Source organism: Ammospiza caudacuta, chromosome Z, assembly GCF_027887145.1.
Source record: "Ammospiza caudacuta isolate bAmmCau1 chromosome Z, bAmmCau1.pri, whole genome shotgun sequence".
Taxonomy (NCBI): Eukaryota; Metazoa; Chordata; class Aves; order Passeriformes; family Passerellidae; genus Ammospiza; species Ammospiza caudacuta.
Window position 1 is genome coordinate 8,603,058 of NC_080632.1, and position 22,348 is coordinate 8,625,405.

General features: G+C 50.0%; 1 protein-coding gene across 1 annotated transcript in view; it reads right to left on the bottom strand.

Annotated features, from left to right (window-relative positions):
- The window catches only part of LOC131571582 (uncharacterized), an 88,181-nt gene that overhangs the window by 39,566 nt on the left and 26,267 nt on the right, over window positions 1-22,348 (bottom strand). Inside the window, 5 exon segments of the mRNA XM_058824360.1 lie at window positions 6,894-6,967; window positions 10,778-11,110; window positions 11,388-11,516; window positions 13,674-13,883; window positions 13,997-14,061. Of these exon segments, the coding sequence (XP_058680343.1) occupies window positions 6,894-6,967; window positions 10,778-11,110; window positions 11,388-11,516; window positions 13,674-13,883; window positions 13,997-14,061 (811 nt within the window).

Genomic DNA, 22,348 nt, shown 5'->3' on the forward strand with positions numbered 1-22,348 from the left:
CTCCTCTTTCTTCTGTTTTCTCTCTCAGTGCCTGGAAGGACTGCATTTTCTTCACTCAAACCATGTGATCCATCGAGATGTGAAGAGTGACAACATCCTTCTCAGAACCGATGGTTCTGTCAAGCTGGGTCAGTGTATTCTTGGTCAGGAGCAGCATTCCAGGGATGTGGGTGTGGGGCTGCTTGGAGTGACAGCCAGCTCCCCTAAATGGGGCTGGTGGCAGTGCAGGGACACCCGCTGTGAGCTGAGGGCACAGTTGCAACGTGCACAGAGGTAGGACAAGGAACAAGCAGTCAAGAGTGGCCTTGCTCTGTGTGTGTCCCTTCCAGAGGGAGGGAGTTACAAGTCTAAAGCTTCCAAAGAACAAAAGACACTACTGGCGACAGTGTAAAAAATGGGGGGAGTTTAAAAGTCGCCAATGCCAGGAGATTCAACAGCACATTTTCCAACTTCTACTGGGCAATTCTTTGGCTTGCTTTCCTAATTGCACAGAATTCAAATAGAAACAGAGTTTTGCTTTCTCCTCAGGTGATTTTGGCCTCTCTACTCAGCTCAGCCCTGAGCAGAGCAGACGGTGCTCGGTAGTCGGGACTCCTTGGTGGCTGGCGCCAGAAGTGCTGACAAGTCAGCCATATGGTCCCAAAGTGGACATATGGTCTTTTGGAATTGTGGGGATTGAAATGATCGAACAAGAACCTCCCTATTGGAACCAAAGTCCCATCACGGTAAGGAGCAAATACTCACTGATCCCACTGTCTTTCTCACCTGTCCCTTGTCCTGCGTGCCATTGGACAAAAGCCCATTGCCATCTGCCTGAACTACTTCCACCAAGGTCCCCTCCTAAAAATGTGCCTGCAACACATCAGCATCTGCTGTAGTTTTGGTTTCAGCAGTGGGGGAACTCAAGCCTTACCACATGCAAACAAACTCCAAACAAACTCTCTTCTCAGGCAACACTTTCCTTTGGCTTTTAAGTGGTTCCAGTCCTTTGGCTGTGGAGATGGCCTTAATAGCAGAAAAGAAGCATCTGACAACTGCTGTTATCTTTCCAGAAATGAAGGAAGGCAACACAAACCCAACAAAGTTTCTAAAACTGTGGTCTTTAGAGATGAACCTAACTCCCTGTACAGTTTCTTCTCACTGGGAAACATGCCTGAAACCTGGGCATGAGAGTGTAAAGGCCACTGAGTCTCTTCTGCTTCCTGTACAGTGCTGCTGAAACACTCAGTCACTGTGTTTCTCTCCTAGCCAAAGGCACATTCTCTGTGTCACCAAGCCAGAGCCTGGTGATGCGGAGAGCCTGCCAAAACCTCCCATTTCTTTCCAGGCCCTTTCTGGCATGGGCCTATCATTAATGCATTGACTTGAGTAGCCAAATGAGCAGAGGGTGGCCATAGGGATGGCACCTCTCCTTCTTCTGACCATGACAATTTTTCTTTTGCTGCAAAATGGGAAGCTGCAATTTTCAGACTGCCGAGAGACAGAGCTGCAGGTGGCTCCTTTGTGCCCAAGCAGCAATTTTCATCCCAATACATTTGTGCAGGCATCTAAATGTGTCTCTGTTGAAGATGAGATTGCAAATGTTTATTTCCTTACCTGGGGATTAATTGATGGATTCCCTTTCTTTCCTTCCAATTACCATTGTTTTCAAAAAAAAGCACAAAAGGTATGATGAGTTTTGTTCTTGGGCACGTGGGCTTAAAGGACCAACAAGCACTGCAGACATGCCTTTCATGTACTAACCCTTGAAATTAGTTTGTATAGCACAGTCCCTCTTCCAAAAAGCCTCTCAAGCTGGTGTGAATCCTTATAGAAGCAAATGTGCGTTTTCTGATGTAGTTCCCATTAACTAGCTGTGGCTGCATCGGGTTTGGGTTTTCTGGTTGGTAAAGGAAAATGATCTCTGGGTCTCTGCCAGGGCAGAAACTGTCACTGAAGAACAGAGGTTAAACAAAGGGAGGTGGTGTCTCCTTTTTCTCCCATTGGATCAGTCGGGCCTTTTCAGCGAGTCCTTGGGCCAGTGCTCCCACTCCCCCTTCGGTGTAAAGTGGACGTACAGGTCCAGTGGAATGGTTGGGTTCCACCTGGCAAGCGTGCCAGTAGACATCTGGTTTTTGATGAAGTCGAGGGAGCTCGTTTCTTGCAGTGTCAGCTCCTTGGGTTCCCAGGGGTTCTTTCCTTTCAGGAGGTCGTACAGAGGGTCCATGACCTTGGGAGGAATCAAGATGATGTTGCAAAGCCACTGCAGCGATCCCACCAGGCGTTGCACGTCGTGGAGCGTCTCGACGTCTCGGTTTACCTTCATCTCGGGGGGTGTCACGTAGGAGCTTGTAATCCCTACTCCCAGGAAGGTCACGCAGGGTCCTCTCTTGATCTTGATCTTTGTGCTCGCGATCTCGAAGCCGTTGGCCTGAAGGGTCTCCGTGATTGTGGACACCAGGTGATCTACTTGGCTTGTCAATGGTGCTGCAACCAGGATGTCGTCCATGTACTGGATGATGGTTGCGGTGGGATTGGAGTGTCGGACCGGCATCAGTGCTTTGTCCACGGTGATTTGGCATATGGTCGGGCTGTCGACCAGGCCTTGTGGAAGTACTCTCCATTGGAAGCGAAGGTTGGGCCGCTCGCCGTTCCGAAACGCCACGGAAAAGGCAAATCGTTCTTTGTCCTCAGGGTGCAGGGGTATTGAAAAGAAACAGTCCTTGATATCCAGTACTGCGCACGGCTGCCCTGCAGGGATGGCTGAGTTCGCGGGTAGCAGTGTCTGGACTGGACCCATGGGTCGGATCATCTTGTTCACTTCTCTGAGGTTGTGGACAAGACGATAGCCTTGTCCGGACCTTTTGGGGATCACGAATACAGGGGTGTTCCATGGGCTGGTGGAGGGTTCTATGTGACCCTTTTGCAGTTCGCGGTCGACCAGTTCCAGCAAGGCTGCCATTCAAGGCTCTGTCAAGGGCTACTGCTCAACCCATACAGGGTCTGATGACTTCCAGGTCAATTTGATTGGCAGCGGGGGGTGTACAGCAGTGGCCCTCATGATAAATTTGTAATCCGAAATCCGAGCATGGAAAGGACGTCCCTTCCTAACAGCGGTGGAGAATTTTGCAAAATGTAGGGGTAGGTTGCTACTGTCTGTTCTGGTCCCTTTTTCGTGTGAAGTGTTATAGCCACCAGCTGGGTGCTTTTCCATGCCCGGGACTGCCCCCCCACTCCGTTCACTGGGGGGACTTCTTTGAATTGCCAATGTCCGGGCCAATGTGCCTGGGGAAAAATCGTGCAGTCTGATCCCGTGTCCGCCCAGAACTGAAACCCTATGACGTGGGGATCCTGGCCGCCGTAAAGGCGGCATGTCCCCCACACCATCAGGGGCTCCTTCCCTATTTTCATGACCAAGGCCACCCAGGGATCCCGCTCTGGGGCGTCTCCTGCTGTTCCTGTGACTCCGGCGCGGCTTGTGGCGGTGGGGGGTGCTGGGGGGGATGCAAAGGTGGCTGCTCCCTGTGGGGGCATAGGGTTCGAGGGTCCCCTGCCCCACTGGGGGTTGCTGTAGCTGGGCCGCTGCATATTCCAGGTGGGAGGGGGCTGGATGCGGCCCAGGTGCCCCCTCCCTTTCCCGTTTCCCTGGGGCTTGGATCTGCATTCCTTAGCTAAATGCCCCTTCCTTCCACACACCCAGCATGGCCCCCTACCTCCCCCTTGGCGTGGTGGAGCAGCTGCTGATAGGCGCCTTGGCTGGGGGCAGTTTACTGCCAAGTGGCCTGCCTGGCCAAACTTAAGGCATGCCATCACGCTGGATATTGCAGTGTGAACTGCTGCTTGAATGGGAGCTAGATGTTCCTCCTTTGCAACATGTCTGATCATGGCAGCTATATTAGACCCCTGTGGCAGTGACCTTTAAATGTCCTTGGTTGCTTAGTTGCATTGCTGGCGTAGGCACTCTGCCAGCACGGGACCCTTCGCCTCTGAGGGTAACGCAGAGGAATCTAATGCTGCCTGAAGCCTGTCCGCAAACTGAGTGAAGCTCTCACTCTCACCCTGCTTTATGGAAGACCACGGCGATGGTCTGGCTACCACTTTGGAAGCATTACGGATGGCTTCTCGGGCAGCATGGGTTGTTGTCATAACCTCATGGGCCTGCAAGCCCTCAGCCTGTAGCTGGGGGATGATCATAGTGGGGTCTGTGCCCATTAGCCTCTGTATGCTGGAGCCGTGCAGTGGATGGTCTGCCCCTGTTACCAAGGCTAGCTGTTTGATGCAATTGTCCTCCCATTCTTGTTTAAAAACGATCATCCCTGCACCATCAAATATCATTCCACACGTCTGCTTAACATCAAAGGGAAGCATATCGTCCCCACCGAAAAGGCCGTCAATGAATGTGCAAACCATGGCAGAATTAATTCCCTTTTCCGCAATCGCTTTAACAATTGCCTGCACATCTTTCAGATTGACTGGTGAATAAGTCCTTTGGTTTCCGCCTGCCCCCCCCACACGGACCGGGAACACCAGAGTGGCAGACGGAGCCCATTCCATGCAAGCCATTTTTATTTTCCGCCAGTTTGTAAGCGCTGTGGCTAGTGACCTTACCCGAGAGAGGAGGGAGAACCCAGGAGACAGAGGACAATCTGTGAAGGGGGGGAGATCCGGAGTAGAGTGGACAGGGCCTGGGAAAGACGTAGGAGAAGAAAGCCCGGAATCACGGAGTCCTGCAGCCAGGCCGAGAACGGGCGCGGGTCAGTGCGGTTCGGGAGAGCGCGGCTGCGGGGCTGCAATAGAGGTGTGAGCTGCATTGAACAGTGCTTGCTGTGGGCCAGAGAGCACAAAGCAGGCTGGCCTGGTGGGCCTGAATATTCCTGCCAAACACTCTGCATCTCACCCCTTTGCTCGGGCTCAGTGCAGAACTGCAGGATTGCGGGAGGGAGACTTTATTGCCACTTTCCAAGACTTCAGAGTGGCTTTGAAGAAAGTGAGGGACATTTTTTTTAACAGGGCCAGTTACAATAGGATGTGGGTGAATATTTTTAAACACAAACAGGATCTAATCAGAACTTGTTTACTCGGAGCATGGTGTGACTCTGGCACTGGTTGCCCAGTGGGAAAGGGCTCTGAGAAACCTGATCTCTTTGAAGATGTCCCTGCTCATTGCAGGACACTTTCACCAGAGGACCTTTACAGGGCCCTGGCAGCCCAGCCCAGTCTAGGATTCCTCATCATTTTCATTTGAAGAGCACCAAGAATGGAGGTGAGGAGGAAGGGGGCTCATCTGATGCCTTGGACTTGAGTGGAGGAGGAGCCCATGCCTCAGAACCTGTTTCACCTGCAGCCCCTTCCCATTTTACCTGCAGGAGCTCCCTGGCAGACCAGCGCTGCTCCTCGTCTGTCTGCAGGCAGCAGCTCAGGAAGTCACGCAGGCAAGGCGAGAATCGGTTGGGCTGCTGCAGCCGTGGGGTCCCTACTGTGGCTATCAGTTGTGTAGCCTGGAGAAAAAGGAGACACCAGGCTCCACTTGCTGCTTTCACATCTCTAAGTGCTCTCCCACCTCCCTTTGTTTAACCTCTGTTCTTCAGTGACAGTTTCTGCCCTGGCAGAGACCCAGAGATCATTTTCCTTTACCAACCAGAAAACCCAAACCCGATGCAGCCACAGCTTTTCCACCATCCCACAGATCTTGCCTTGGCAGCTGATTTCATTGACTGTGCTAGTTAATGGGAACTACATCAGAAAACACACATTTGCTTCCATAAGGATTCACACCAGCTTGAGAGGCTTTTTGGAAGAGGGACTGTGCTATACAAACTAATTTCAAGGGTTAGTACATGAAAGGCATGTCTGCAGTGCTTGTTGGTCCTTTAAGCCCACGTGCCCAAGAACACTTTCCCCAGGTAAGGAAATAAACATTTGCAATCTCATCTTCAACAGAGACACATTTAGATGCCTGCACAAATGTATTGGGATGAAAATTGCTGCTTGGGCACAAAGGAGCCACCTGCAGCTCTGTCTCTCGGCAGTCTGAAAATTGCAGCTTCCCATTTTGCAGCAAAAGAAAAATTGTCATGGTCAGAAGAAGGAGAGGTGCCATCCCTATGGCCACCCTCTGCTCATTTGGCTACTCAAGTCAATGCATTAATGATAGGCCCATGCCAGAAAGGGCCTGGAAAGAAATGGGAGGTTTTGGCAGGCTCTCTGCATCACCAGGCTCTGGCTTGGTGACACAGAGAATGTGCCTTTGGCTAGGAGAGAAACACAGTGACTGAGTGTTTCAGCAGCACTGTACAAGAAGCAGAAAAGACTCAGTGGCCTTTACACTCTCATGCCCAGGTTTCAGGCATGTTTCCCAGTGAGAAGAAACTGTACAGGGAGTTAGGTTCATCTCTAAAGACCACAGTTTAAGAAACTTTGTTGGGTTTGTGTTGCCTTCCTTCATTTCTGGAAAGATAACAGCAGTTGTCAGATGCTTCTTTTCTGCTATTAAGGCCATCTCCACAGCCAAAGGACTGGAACCACTTAAAAGCCAAAGGAAAGTGTTGCCTGAGAAGAGAGTTTGTTTGGAGGGAATCCTCCAAACAATCCAAGGGAAATCCATTTTAGGACGGTTCATCAGCACTTCAGAAACTTGAAAAAATCAATCCCAAAAATATGTGGAGGCAGTAAACTTTGAGGCTGATGACTAAGGAAGATACAGCTGATCCAGATTTTGAATAATTTTGGAATAATTTTCAAACTAGGTGTGCCAGGGAAGACTCATGCAGAAGGGATGCACTCTCTTCTCATCCATTAGAGATGATAAATAAAAATTAACAGCTCTACTATCTGCCTGGGACCAAAGTGGGTTTTTAACCTCTTATGTTTGCTGTATGTAAATGCACACATGGGATAAGACCAGAACCACTCACCTGTCTAAAAAATTCACAACATTGGGACTCCTGTACCTTCTCGGTCCTTGAAGATTTATTTTCTTTATGGCCACCTAAAATGACATTGAAAATCAGTAACTTGAGCAGTTGGTGGCAGGAGACAACAACGCACATGAAGCGAGTGATTTTGCAATGACACAGCTGAACTGTGCCAAACTGCCTTGTGATTAGGCACTGCAGTAATTAGGAACTGACATTCCAACAGCCAATTTCTCTGCTCCCTTGGGAGCCAGTTACAGAACATGTGGGGCCGCTGACATTTTGCCTTGTCCACTTGGTAACAGTTGTGTCTCAACTATCACCCACAAACCTCTGACCACACTCTCTGCTGCTCTTTCTAGGATTCAGAAGAAGTAATCCATGCCTTAATACTCTGTGGATCCATCTTGGGCAATGGGCAGGGCTTAGGGCTTTTAGGGCACTTGCAGATCTCTCCCTATGTGCAATTGCCAAGTGCAGCACTGCAGGTGGCTAAGGAACTACCAGTAACTTTCCGATGGATTTGCTGGCAGCCAGAATTGAGAATTCAGGACTCTGAAGCTGTAGCCCCAAAGAGCAGGGAGGTGCTCTACGGCACCACCTTTGTTTTAGCAATGGAGAGCGAGTGAGCGCGTCCTTGTCTGAAAGGAAGCGCTGCCCTGCGTGCCTTCCTTCCGGCAGCTGAGGAGGACAAAGTGCCAAATGTATTTTGCAGGCTGGCACCAGTCTGTGCTTCTTGTGCCTTTTCAGCACGGCTCTAGCCAAAGCTCCAGCCACAGCTCACACCAGAGGGGAGCTGTGGGGAAAGCCCCTCAAGAGCAGCAGAGTCTGCAGGGGCTGTTGACATTTACCTCTCCTCCTGTGGCAGTGTCGAGTGCTTTAAAAACATCTCCAAAACTCCTAGAAACAAAAGAGAAGCAGAGTAAGGAGAAGCCATTTAGATCTTGAACTGAAAGCCAGCCCACACAGGAGATCTCTACTGTAAATGCCTAAAAGCTGCATAAAAATCTAAGCCCAGTGCCTGAACACATTTGCAGCTTGTCTGACTTCACGCTTGATACCTATTCCATCAGCAAAACACCTGATGCATAGTTTTGTAAAATTAGCATTGCTTGGACTCACCCACTGCCAATACTTTCCAGTTCAATGTATTTGATGATAGGATTTTCCGTCTTCACCATTCTGCCTGAGGGAAACAAAATGCAAGATGTTCACTTTAAAGCAGAGATCCCACCTTCTCGGAGATACAAATGGCAGCCCCACTGTCTGGGGCTCTGAGCCCTCCCTTTGTTAGCCAGCTCTGAGGTGGCTAACAACAACAGGAACAGGAACTGGAACAACAAGAAAAGAACAGCACGTCCACAGCACAAGTCTGGCTGGCACAGAGACTGATTTCTTGCATCCTTTGAAGTGAGAGACCTCTTGGCAGCAGACACACAGGGAAGCACAGGGAGATGGATTCAGACTACACTGAGACCAGAAGAGAATACATACCAAAGCAAGTAAGTTTTTCCTCTAGAAACATTGAGGAGAGCTGGAACTAAGAGTGCCCTTGTTTTGTTGGGAATAAACACTGCGAGATTTAGAAAAGGTTTCCCACTTGCTAAGATTAAATGCACCTGCACATCCCGAATCAATTCCTCTGAACAGATGTCAAGTTCAGAACAGGAGGAATATTGCCAAGTGTTCCCATCTTTTCCACCTTGCCGCAGTTTGCCAATAGAATGCCTTCCCAGTTGTAAACCAGAGCAGCTCATGCCAGAACCAATCGTGACGGGGCTTTCAGCATCAGGACCCTCACCCTTTATGAGCAGGCTGAGCTCAAAGACGCCCTTGCCCGTGCCCCGCGTGAAGAACCACGCCGCTTCTCTTCACCCTGACAGCGCGGATCAGTCGCTCCCATTGCACTCGCCCTCTCGGCACCGCACACCTCCCCATCTTCCCAACTCAGCACGGCGGGCACGGGCACAGAGGGACAGCAGTGCTCCTCAGGCACCCCTGTGACACAGAGAGCTGCCCAGAGGAGATGCTGACCCTCTTGTGAGTCCAGGCCATGCGAGGCAGAAGCCGGTCCAGAGAAGGGGCTGCTGCCTCAGGCAGCTCCGCGCTGCAGCAGCCGGGCAGCAGCGGGACCCTCCCAGCTAAAGAAGGCTCCAGCCTCTGCAGTCCCTGCAGCCCTCAGGGCCAGGGCAGCGAGCACAACCAGGCTGGCAAAGGCCAAGCATGAGCACTGACAGGTAATGATGGGAAGAAGCCAGAGTGAGCCTGAGCCCTGTACAAGCTTTTGCCCCCATTCAGGACACAACAGGATGGGCTTTGAGATCAGCCCCATCGAGGTGTGGATCAGTGCCCTTTTTGTCCCAACAGGTGATGGTAGAAACAGAATCCACTGGGCTCTCTTCTCAACTCTACCAGGTCTTATCTGAGAGAACAGCACTGGCAGCTGTTACAGGCAAGAAGCAGATTCATTGGGTTGTGCTGCAGAATCACAAAGGGCTTGATTTGTTCTTCTAGAGACTGATCTCAGCAGGGCTTCTACCAGTGGCTAGAAGTCAAGCAGTCACAGCCTTCTGCTGATGCAGGAACAATTCCTGCTTCTGCCTTTGGCAGAGAGGGAAGCCCAGGCAAACTCCAGCCAGCCTAAGCTGCCCTCTGAGGCAGCAGGAACACCCAGAGCTCTCTCTTGCTGCCTTGGAGCAATGCCAGCACTTCTGTGACCCTGAAGTGAGGAGAGCCCTTTGGTACAGCTGTGCTGACATGTGCACACAATACACTGTCCCTCAGATAAGAAAGACAGCAGACGTACTGTGTTGCTCCAGGGAGTCACCCGCCATCTCCTGTTGCAGAGCAGCAGCTGGGTCAGCATGGGAGGTGAACCAAGTGCTCAGGCTCCACGTCTTTGGCTGGGGAGCAAAGGCTCCTTGGGGCGGCATTGCTGCAGCAGCTTCAGTGTCAGAGTTGGTGTAGATCTGAGAGAAGAAATGAGTTGATGTCAGGAAGGTGTGGCAGAGATTGCCCTGAAATGCAAGAGAGATTGCCATTTGAAATGCAAGCCCTTAGGAAGCTGCTGTCTGCCACATGCAGAGCTCTTCAACTGGATTGCTTTGGATGTCCACTTGTGAAACCAAATGGTCAAAACCAAAGACTGATTTTACTCAAGTTCATAGCCACTTTCTTGTTCTAAAGGATGACTGCAGCAACGACCGCTCCACTTCCTCTCAAAGACTCCTTTCCCCCTCCTAGGTCTGCAGATACATTTGCAGCTCCTCATTCTAATGTTCTACCTCCTGCCATGAAATTCTCTTTTACTGCACCTTCCTCAGGACGTGCTTATCCTGCAGCATCTCTGGATGGTACAGTTCCTGGGCCTCATGCCAGCCTCGGGGCTCTTGGTTGCCCATCACTTGCTGGAACTCGCTGCAGGCTGCCAGGTAGGATGGCGAACCTTCCACCTCAAGTCAAACAGAACAAAGCAGTCAGAGACTACAGCTTGTCCCCGTCAGCCAGGAGTCATCGACTGGGAAGAAGTAAAGGACAGGAGCAGATTCACAAGGGTTACAGACAGCTTGTAGCCTGTATTCCAAATCTATGTGAGTGACCGTGTTCACCTGCAAAAACACCTCAAGAAACAAGGTCACCCGGAAGAAGCCAGCAGGAGTTCATTGGGATGACTGCTGGCTAAATGGCCAAGGGAGTAATGCCACTGTCTAGAGCATCAGCTGCGATTCAGCAGAGCAGGAAGTGTCCTTGAGAGCAGCTCTGACAGAGGCCTCATCAGGATGGCACTCAGAGGCAACACCCCACCCCCCTGCTGCTCTGCACTGCAAAGGCAAGGAGGGCAGAAACCACCCCTTGGGTGACTGCAGTGCCTGTTGCTATTTCACTTGCTTTTCTAAATCCTTTTACTCCTGAAGGAGGCGATTAATTTTCTCTTTGATGATTTCAATTTTTTTGTCTGGCCTCTTCTTCCTTGCCTTGATCCTAGCCTCAGTTTCCTGCAGTTGTGCCGGCACCTGTTTGTCCATGATCTGTAAACAACAACGGAAAGGACTCTCTTTCATGAGTGGAGCGGCTGCCATTCTTTCATTCACCTGTTTTTGTTGACTGTCCCTCTGCATAGGGAGATTCTTCTCCTCTTGGATGTCTTCATTCCTCCTCTTCACTGCCATGTCACTCTGAGATTCAGGCAGCTCTGCTTGTGGTTCTACCTTGATGTTCTGTGCACACAAAAGCAGAGCAAGTGACTGGAAGCTGTCATCAGGCTCAGCTTTTCCCTCTTTTTGCCTCAAAATCACATGGATTCAGCCACTTCTTTCTGCTTCCCTACCCACATCTGCTTCCACTGTAACCCTCCTGTCCCAGGGCTGATCTGTGCAGATTCCAAGGCTCTGTGCTTCCAGTGCCTGTGGGATTCCTGGCCTCCTCAGTCCCAAGAGCTGTGGTTTATGCCCTTCTTCCTGCCCTTCCCTCTGTGCCCTGGCCAGTCAGGCTTACCTGGCCTTTCTCCTGTGGCTCTTCCACCTGCTGCCCAAGCTGCTCTTCCTGCTCTCGGGCTGGGAACAGCTCTCCCTGAGTCTGGCATGGCATCTCTGATGAAGCAGTCTGCTCCTGCTCTCTCTCTAGAAGCACCTGCACAGAAAGCGAGAGAAGATGGGTTTCAGCTCCCCATATGACCTTTGTGGGCCAAGACTCCAAGACTGCTGGGCTCACACGTTCCCAAAGCACTGTGCTGCTGCTCTGCTGGGTCATTCTCTGTTTGAGGGGAGGCACAGATTCCAAAGTGACCCTGGCTCTACAATCAGGGGCCAACTGGGACTGAAGCTGCAAGAGCCTCTCAGGCAGCTGACAGGGAAGGTGTGGCATTTTCAAGGGTCTGGGGAGGGCCTCCCTCTGCTTCTACCATGTCCTGTTTGTCTCTCCTGAAGGGATGCGTTTAGGTGAGCATTGCATCTTCCACTGCTTTGGAGCAGAGCCAGGAAGATTCAAATAGATAGATAGATAGACAGATCTCACTTTTATAATCTCTCTTTACTGTACTGTGGGATTTACATTCTTTGAATGGAGAGAGATATAATTCTCTCTCCTAGGCTTTTTTTTAAGGAAGTGTAGTGAGAAACTTAGAGAAGAAGAGAAAACAATTATTATCTCTACTTGCTCTTCTTGTTGTTTAGTCCATGAAGAATGTGTTATAGCGATTGTTTACTGTAAGTGATTTGTTATTGCATTTTAGTGACAGTTGTTTGGATTGATTAGCTAATTAGATAAAAGACTGTGTGGAGACAGTCACTAGTTTTGCTTTAGTATCTTTTTAGTATAGTATTTCCATAGTATAGTTTTAACATAGTACTAGTGTAATATAACATAGCTTAATAAAGAATTTGTTTAAACTTCTAAACCACAGAGTCAAAGCACATTTTTCGCCACGTGGGTGTCACCCGGGATCAATAATGTTCTTTCTGTCGCTACACACATCATCACTTGGTAGCAGTGCCCCAATCAGAAGCCATCCTGAACTTGCTCTCCTGTTGCTTCAGTAACCCACACTCTTGGGGTCTCTGGAGCATGTGGGTCCTTATGGAATGCAATCAGACCCAGAGCGCTGCACAGGGAACAGCACTCTTTGTGCATCTGTGCTCGGGCAAGTTCTTCTCTTGCACTTGACCACAATGATGGTGCTAAAGTGGCTGGAATCAGAAATGCAGCCCAGCCCCTCCCACCTTCTCTAATCTCTGAGGGCCAGCTGGAATGCAAGCGCATTGATTTCCTGATCAAGTCCCAAACACAAAACACACTGATTCCCTGGGCTGCCGAAAAACACGGGAGCCATTAACTTGAAAATGATGGGCAAGCCCTACTGGCTGGTCGGGCACCAGAACAGCTTGTTCTGCACAAACATCCCTGCCCCAAACTATGTATTCCTGTGCATAAATACTGCATTATCCAGAACTGCCTCTTTGCAAACTAAAATTCTAGCAGAATTTCTGCCAGTGCTGTAAAAGGGCAGGAAGGTTGAGACAAAGCTCCCTTGCTCCCTGGAGAAGGAGAAATTGCACAAGGGTTTTCTTTCTATCAAACCAACAAATGAACAAAATTTATTTGTTTTTAAGAAAGTGTTACTCACACCAGTGTCTAAAGCACTTGGATGCAGTGAGGGGATGTCTGGAAGGGAAACAGCCCTTGTGCTGAGCTTTGGATCTATGGATCTAAGGCAGTAATCTATGGAAGTCCGCCTGAAGGTGCCTCATGAGCCCCCCCATTGTCCAGGCTAAAGCTCCCTCGGCACCTCCTCCCTGGCCTTGTGCTGCACCCCCTTGCCCAGCTCCCCTGTCCTTCTGTGCACACGCTGCAGCCCCTCCATGACTTTCTGCTCCCCAGGGCCCACAAGTGCACACAGCACTCCAGCTGTGGCCGCAGCGCTGCCCAGCACAGGGCCACGCTCACTGCCCTGCTCCTGCTGCCCTACTGCTGCTGGCACAGCCACCAAGCCCTTGGCCTTCTTGGCCCCCTGGCCACACGCTGCCGCATCTTCAGCTGCTCAAGGCCGCCAGCCTGCCATCCTTCTTGCCCACACAGCTTCACAGCCACAAAAGTGCCTATTTCACTTCAGAAACAGCAGGCACCATTGCAAGATGCCCTTCCTGTTCTACTACCTCCTGTTCCAAGTAGATATCAGCCACTGCCCCTTCTCACCAGCGAGGGCTCCTTGCTGAGCTCCATGTGGCATCTGAGCTCTGGGTGCAGCCTGTCTCCGCACTCGCTCAGCAGGTGACTGGACACAACCAACAGGGCACTGGCACTGTGCTTGTTCAAGTGCAGACCCTGCAGGGCCATGACAGCCTCTGGCCTGCCCTCAGCCACTGCCCTGACAGAGTCTGCTGCACGTTCCGGGGAGGCTGAAGTGACATCAGCCTCTGCCTGCAGCTCAGCCGTGCCCTCGGTTGTTGCGGCGCTGGTCTTTCTGTGCCCAAGGCCCAGGAACCTCCGCAGTATCTGCAACAGAAGGAAGGGCAGGAAGAGAGGGACGTTCGGTGGCCTGCTCCAAGAGCGGCGCTGGGCCGAGCAGTGCCAGCAGGCCCAGCCCAAGTGGGGATGGCCGCAGGTACCTGCACTGGTCTGTGGAAGCAGCCGTGAGTGGGGTCCTGCTCCAGTGTCCCATCCTTGCCCGCATCTGGCAAAGAGCGAGTGCAGCCAGAGCTGAGGGGCTGCGGGAAAGGCCGGAGAACACGGCACAGCCCTGCACGGCCCAGGCAGGGACAGCCCCCGGGTGCCCAGGGGACGGAGCACGGCCAGCAGGGGCAGCCCCAGCCCCTCTTACGTCCTGTCTGTGGGGACATCCATAGGGGCGGGGATGGGATGGGGCCAGGCTGGCCGCAGTCACCAGTCCTGCGGCCCAGCTCTGCCACTCACCGTCCTGCACTGGCTGCAACTTCTCCGGCTCTGCAGGCTGCTGCGCTGGGGAGGCTGCAGGCCATTTCTTTTTCTTCCCCCGAAGCAGGCTGAAGAGCCTGAGCACTCCGCCTGCCATCCTGCTTTCTGGCCTCTAGGACACCTTTGAGACAGATGCCTGGGAAATCTCGGAGGTAGCAAGTCCCGCAGTCTGGCTGCAAGGCCAGCTGCAGGAAAAACGCCTTGGAATCGCTGTGACGAAAGAGCCGGCTGTGTGGGGCTCCTCACAGCACAGCTCTGGCACGTCCTGTCCTGTCTAGTGCACCGAGCACTGTGGCGTTGCTTCGTCACCGCCAGCAGCCACTTCACCACGTGTCACAAAGGGCCCTGTTCCATTCCGTTCCATGGTAACCGTGCTGCGCCATGTCAGCAAGGGCCCTTGGACACGCTGCCAAGTGGGCTGCACCAACCCTGCCCCAAATGCCTCTGATTGGAACAAATCCATTGCCTCAAGTGTGTAAGACATCCTGGGACACACCAAGCCCAGCCAAGTGCTCAGGGGAGGACTCTCCACAGTGCCAGGCCAGCACAGCCCAGCTCCCTGGTGGCTCTGGAGCAGAGCAGCTTCCAGCAAGCACGGGGCAAACACATCTTGCCAAGAGTTAAAACTCACCAGATAGGGGAGGTGGCATGAATGTGTGCATCAGGCCTTTGAATTCACAGCTCCCCAAGAGAGCTTTGGGGCACTCGGCTGGACAAACAGGATCCGGCTCAGACCTGTGCTTAAAGGTGGGCAACAAACCCTGCCACAGGTGCTTGGCTTGGTCTCTGCATGCTTAGGTAGATGCCAAAGCCGCTCTTCACATCCTTCCCCTGCCTCTCAGCCAAGTGCAAGGACTGAAGGAAACACAGGAAGTCAAATGGAGACACTTGCACCTGTCTCTTTGGGGGCTCCTGGGGAAGCAGTTTCCTTGGCAATCAAGCCCCTCTCTTCCAAGGGCACTTCCCCAAATGTGTACATTTTCTGGGCAACACCAACCCACCCTTAAGTGCGGGGTGCGGAGGTTCATGGGCATCACACCATAACCAATATGATCCAGTGAAGAAAAATTTATTGTTCCTAAAAAGACTATCTATAATAAATCTCTACTGTCCACACGTCTCTAGCTAATACATGATTGGTTAATCCTAGCTGTTCACACATCTAAAATAGAATGCTGCTTGGATTATCTAAGTTTTCACGCATCTTGCTGGGTTTGTATGGCCCACCCATGGCTCACTTTCTCAAGCTTGCTGACAAACTTGCTGAGTCCTGATGACTCTTTTTCTTTCATCTTCTTCAAGGATATATCGACCCCACTGAACGTGTTCAGTGTCCATTATTACAAGCAGGCTGGATTCTGCATCGGCTGAATACGGCCGTTGTCTTGCAAAAACTCCTCCACCTGCAAAATATCTTCAACAGTTCCCCGCTTTTGTTTTTGCAGAAGCCAGACTGATTTAAAAGCACGGTCAATTTCCTTTTGCACACAGCGTAGTGAGCAAGGCACTATTAGCAGAACTGATAAAAGAATGAAATACAAAGCCTATAATACGTAAAATTATTTATTCATTACATAGCCAAGAATACCTAATACCAAAGCATACTAAGTCCTTGAGCCAGCCTCTTATTCCCCAGGATTTTAGCCACTCATCAAAAGAATTCTAAACAACTGTCATCTTTTATCATGTTCTCCTTAAGCAATGACACTTGCTTGTCCATAGATTCAGAGTGCTCAGAGAGATTCATGCAACTCATCCCTTCAAAATCTTCACACCCATCTCTCTGTGCTAGCAACAAAAACACTATTGCAGCCCTATCCTGTAATACAGCATGGTGTATGCTACCTACATCAGTGGTAAGTTCATTCAGTATGGCAGATGTAATGTTAATTTGTTTGTTTGTCCAACAAGCCAATCGTTTGAATTGTGTAAGGGCCTGTGATGAAGCTACTCCTGGTGTAAAAAGTGATGCCAGTAGAACCAAAGGCATATTCTACAATTCTACATTATCCTTACAGTCTGAACCTAATAGATGCACAGTACGTTTTGAACATTTAATTTGTGCCTGATGTCAAGCATCTGTTGCATGCTAGGGGCAAACAGTGTCAGTTTCCCAAAATAGCACAGTCCTCCTCATGCTTTCTCAGGAGTCTCAGGCTAAGCTTTATCTCCACAAATGAGAAAAACTCCAGGAGGTGACATCCTTGCAGATTTTGGTTTTAGGGATACAACCATGTCCAATTGGCTCAGTATGCCATGGTATTGTAATACCAGGAAGAAACAGGAAATATCCAAGTGCCGTCATCGCCGAGTCTTTCTGATTTCTCCCTAATCAGCTCTTTAACCCGGTGGTACTCATAGAACAAACAGTAATTTCCTGGCACTGATCCCAAAATATCCAATTCCTGTGGTCACTGACTTGTAGTATTTAAACCTTGAATGATTGTAAATGCCTGAATTCCTAACGGATTTCTAGAGATGCTTTGTTTTTCACACCAAATTTCTGTGATCATCCCATTTTGATTAGTGCACCAATTTGAACAGGCCTTACTTAAGTTGCCATAAATTTGAGCTCTGGTCCAATTTCCCAATTCTTCCATTGAGTCTGAAGGAATGCCAATTAAACAGGTGCCAAATGGATCCGAAGGTGGAGCTAGTGATAGGCAGAGAGATTCTTGCCTTGTTCTGTTAGCCTATGTAACCCTCATGTTAGCTCGCTGCTCTATCTTGTATACCCCCTGCGTTTCCTTAATCACTCCACTAAGCAACATGGTTAATATTTTCCAGACTGGTGCCATTGTCGCCCTTGTGGTCCATCACACCTGCGCTTTGCCCAAACTGCTTTAGATGTGTTTGTGCTATTGCTATTCTTACTCTACATTCTGTAGCTATTATCTTGCTCTCTAGCACAATTTGATTTACTACAGCAATTAAAGCAAGTCTAAACTGCAATTGCAGTAACAATCTTTGCTTATATATTTCTATCAAAGATACATCTTAGAGAAAACTCTGATATCTTCTTGAGTTATGCCTTAAAAATTTAGCTAATGCCATTCTTGGGGTACTAGTGTTAAGTGTGTAAGAGCAGTTATTGCATATTAGGTTGATAGGCTGAAATTTCTGCTTTTCCCTCGGACCACTGCTCAATTATGTTCTTGACAAACTCATCACCAAGTTTTTTAGTTACACTTGATACAATGAACTTTAAGCCATGGCTTACATGCACAACTATGCAGATATCAAGCATTTTCTATCTGATTTACAACTTGTGAGGGAAGTGAAGGTCGACGTGGCTGGAATCCAACGAACGCCTTTATCTGTAAGCAAGCACATAGAACTTCTTCCTCTTCATTTGACTGTAGCTGGTCCTTGCCACACCCCTGTTCCTGGACTTGTGAACATGACCTGAATGCCGTCAGGCAATTCCTCCCTTGGATTATCTGTGAGGGCATGATGCACAAGAATAGGTGCATCTTCCCTATCTCCTGTTGTTCTGAGCTAATTAGGCACAAAATTGGCTTTAGCTGTTTTTTCCTCAAGGGATAACCCTGGAGTTCCCACTTTTTGTTTTTGCAGCATGTCCTTGAACATCTGATGGGCACGCTCAATAATTGCCTGTCCAGTAGGATTGTGAGAAATACCAGTGTCACGTCAAATACCCCATAAATTACAGAAAATTGAATGTTAAGGAACACAAAGCAGGATTATTGTCAGTCTTAATATCTAAGGGGATACCTAATATAGGAAAGCAATTGTACAAATGTTTCTCAACGTGACGTCTCACCGGTTAAGAGAGTACCCTATAAAACACAAGCATAGGTATCAATGCAAACATGTACAAATTTTTCCTGACCAAATTCTTCTACATGAGTTACATCCATTTGCCATTACCGCAAGGGCTGAGTACCCCTAGGGCTAACACCATGCCTAAACCAATGCCATCTCATTGACCGGGCAGGACAGGATCACGCAATACTAGAAGCATCAGTAAAGGGAATAGCAAATTGTTTACCCAACATTTCTGCAGATTGATGAAGAAATGCATGAGAAGTTTTGGTCTGTCAGCCTGTGCCACTTCCCTGTCACCTCAGTGCCACCATGGCCCTCGGCTGCCCCACAGCCCTCAGCCCCAGCAGCAGCTCAGGGTCAGCGTCCCTTCGGCGCCACCGCCCCCTCAGCCCCCTCAGCCCCCTCTGTCTCACCGTCCTTCAGCAGCTCCTCAGGGGACAGTGCCTGGGGCCAGCGGCAGCTCCCACCGCTCCAGGGACAGCCGGGGCTGGAAGTGCTGCTCCGCCCGCACCGGCCGCCAGCTTGGACCCAGCACAGGGACAGGGGACACAGGGGGCACAGGGGCAAAAGCAAGAGGTGAAAAAGCAGCCGAGGGGGGAAAGAGGTAAAAATGCAGCCTAGGCTTACACAGCTCAATCTATGCATTTAAACTTCCACATACCTCTAACTAAATAACTCAGCATATTTCTAGATCTATATCTAAGCATCTAAATTTAAGCATCTAAATGTAGGTGTCTAAATGTAGGCATCTAAATGTAACTCTATTAATTGTATAAATGTAGATCACAAAATCTAGAAATGTAACTAATTCAATCCCATCTAGAACAATAGAGATCAATTTAACTATATAGATGTATATATATGCACATATAAACACACCTCTGTAAATCTATAAATGCAACTATATGGATATAGAAAGAGAATTGTAGAAATCTATAAATCTATGTGTACACTAAGGGATTCCACCCGTCTGATGCTCACAGGCTCTGCCTCTGGTCCTTCTTCCCATGCAGGGCAGCCCTCCTGGCAAGGCAGATTAGCTGGAAATCTGGGAAGCAAAGGGAACACTGGGTCAATATTGGCCTCTCTGCATCATTTGTCCTCTTGGAAGTAACTGTCCTTCTATCAAAGTCTGTAAAAGATGAGCCGAAAGGCAAAATCTCACTGGCAATTTGAAGCCTGCTCTTCAAAGAGCCAGACTCCTTCCAAGAGTTTATAACTTCTGAAGTTTTGAAGTATCCCAATACACTGAAAGCCCTCAGTGCACTGGGATACTTTCACAGGGCCAAGGCCCCCATGAGAGCTTGAAACACAGACAGACCCAGCTGCCACAAAGAAGCCCAGCCTGGTTCTTTCTCTGTGCTGACAGAGAGACCTCAGTCCTCACTGAAATGGCTGAAGCTGAAGGTGCTGGGAGCTGAGTTATCAACTAGCACCGTTCCCTGCCATCTACAACCTGCCCTCTGCAGTGAGCCACAGCTCCTCCAAAACAACCGCCAGCTCTGGGATGAACAGCTGGGTGACAAATGACCAGGTAATTTTGGCTTAGGCATTTATGTATTAGCTTATGGGCATTGTTAGTGATTATATATTACAGCGGCCTGAGTGGGTCGCTGCTGGTGAGAGAGAGACGGTGAATCTTGTATCTTGATCAGAAGGCTGAATTTATTAATATATGATATATAATACATTATTACTATACTAATAGAATATAGAGAGAGGTTTGCAGAGCAGCTAGCTAAGCTAAGGATAGATAGAAAAGAATCCACAACAAAGTTGTGGCCAAGGACTCAGTCCCCTGGCTTGAACTGATGATTGGCCCTTAATTATAAACATAGAAAATGAGCCAATCAAGGTGAATCCTATTGCATTCCACAGCAGCTGATAATAATTGTTTACCTTCTCTTCGGGGGCCCCTGGCCTCCCGAAGATGCAGAAATCCAAAAGGAAGGATTTCTGTAGAGAAATGTCTGCGACATCTCACCTTTCTAAATTGTATAAAAATAGAAGAAAAATGCTGATGTGGAATGAACAGGAAATTCCTTCACCTATAAAATATAAAATACTAATAATTCACTAAAACAATCCTACAATATAAGAAAATTGCAAGAAACAATGTAAAGAGAATTTGAGTCCATGCAGCTGAGTTTCAGGAACAGTCCATCAGCTGAAGTTGTTTCTTTTGGACATCTGAGAGTCCTTTTTGGTCCTGAAACAGCATAACACAATTTTAAATAATTTGTACAATTTTGAAATGTCCTTTCTGCTGGCCTTTCAGTGCTTCAGCGCTTCAGAGCTTCTGCCCAGTATTTTCAGTCTTTTTTATTTAATTTAAAATTTTTTTTTTTTTTTTTTTTTTTTTTTCTTTTTTTGATCGAAAAGCAAAAGAGCAGCAGCCGAGCAGAGCAATGCCAGATTAGGAAAGGCCCTGGGGGCCCTGGCCCATACTGGACCAGGAACCCCAAAACTGGCTCACACAGGGGGACCCGGACCGGTAGGACAAACCAGAATCCCTAGAAACATCAAGAGGCCTCGCAGCGGGCCCGGCCCAGGAATTTCCTGAGCCCAGCATCCCAGGCCAAACTCATGAGGGAGGCTGTGCTTTCCCGCAGGCCTGAACTTTGCTGCTAGCACAATGGCAGCACGGGCAGTGAGACGCTTCCTTTCCCCTAAACCACTGAGGCATGCCAGCAGCAGGGAAATAGAAGCTGCCCCGAGAATCTTCATCTCGGGTCTGGGAATGTTTGTTTCCCACAGCATCACAGCACCACCCCCACTGGGCTGGGGACCCAAGGCAAAACCTTCGGGAGCCCCCTCCCCCTCGCCACTAGGGCACAAGAGAGGCGGCGGCCTCCATGGGACAATCCCCAAAAAACCACCCTCCAAACCGCCGAGCTTGAAAGCCGGCAGCCGGACTGCCGCAAGAGTGAGTTGGCGGGCAGCCCCTGCTCCACGGAAGGAGAGACCCCCTGCCGGGGCGACTGCTGGGACATCCGGTGGAAGCAGCGGGGAGGGAGCCGGAACCGGGGGGGGGGGAACCGCGCTGAGCGTGGGATCCGCCGCGGGCTGCTCCGAGGGTCCCGCGGGTTCAACGGCGTTTTCAGCCCCATCCTGAACAGGAACTGTCTCGGCTGGAGGCGGCGGCAGACACGACACGGGCAGCATCGGAGCTGGGAGAGACAGCGGCAGAGCGTCGCTGTTGCTTAGCAACAGGTCAATTGCTGGAAGTGCTGCCTCTTCCGCCTTCTCCGACGCAGGCTCTTGCGGGGGCAGGGAGGCCGGTGCCACCGCGGGCGGGACCTCCTGGAGAGGCGGAGACGGGATCTCCTGGAGTGACGGCTCTAGCAGGGCCATGGAGGAGACCTCGGAGACCGGTGCCGCCCCTATGTCTGAAGGCGGAGTCTGAGAGGCCGGCGCTGGCTTGAGCGGCCGCTCCCATCCCCCCGGAGAGAGAGAAGGGGGGGAAGGAGGAGGCTCCATCTGAGCATGCTCCGGAGCAAGAGTAAAAAAAACTTCTTCGCGCCGCGAAGTTTCGCCCCCCCCCGCCGTGAAGCAGGGGGGGCTGGGAAGAAAAATGTCCTCCCCCACCGCGTCTTCTGCCAAAGGTGGTGGAAACGGAGCTTGGCCATAACAATTAGAGATCCACTGAAAACAAGCTGCTCTGCGTTTCAGGACAGGGAAAAGCTTTATAAATGCTGGGTAGATAGAAGGCAACACGCGTCCCTCCAGGTAGATGCACTGGATAATCGAGTCCATGCACTCCCAGACAAAAGCATCTAAAGCATACAGAGTATCAGTAAAGAACCCAAAAAGCTTTGCCCATCTAAAGAATTCATAGATATCTGTTTTTGACAAAAAGAAACCGTCTTCCCTGCACCAATGTTTCCAGAGGGCTAATTTTTTCTCCTCTGAAGGGGAGAATTGAATCTCTTCTGGCAAGGCATGGGTCTGCCATACAAACAGCCACAAGCTACGAAGGGCTGGTTCATCAGGGATAGAAAAGTGAACAGTACCTTCTGAAAGAGTCCAGCTTGCTCTGGCCAGCTCCACAGGTCTGCTGCTCTTTTCCATCATCTTTCCTGATGGTTTTCCAGAAGAAAGATTCTCTTTGTGGTCAGCCTTGGCTGTGAACTCTGTCCAAATCAGGATCTTTGGTTCTTCAGCTCCTGGCTTGAATCCACTTTCTGAGGTCACTTCAAAGCAACCATCAAATGCCACACATACAGGATTTTTACCCA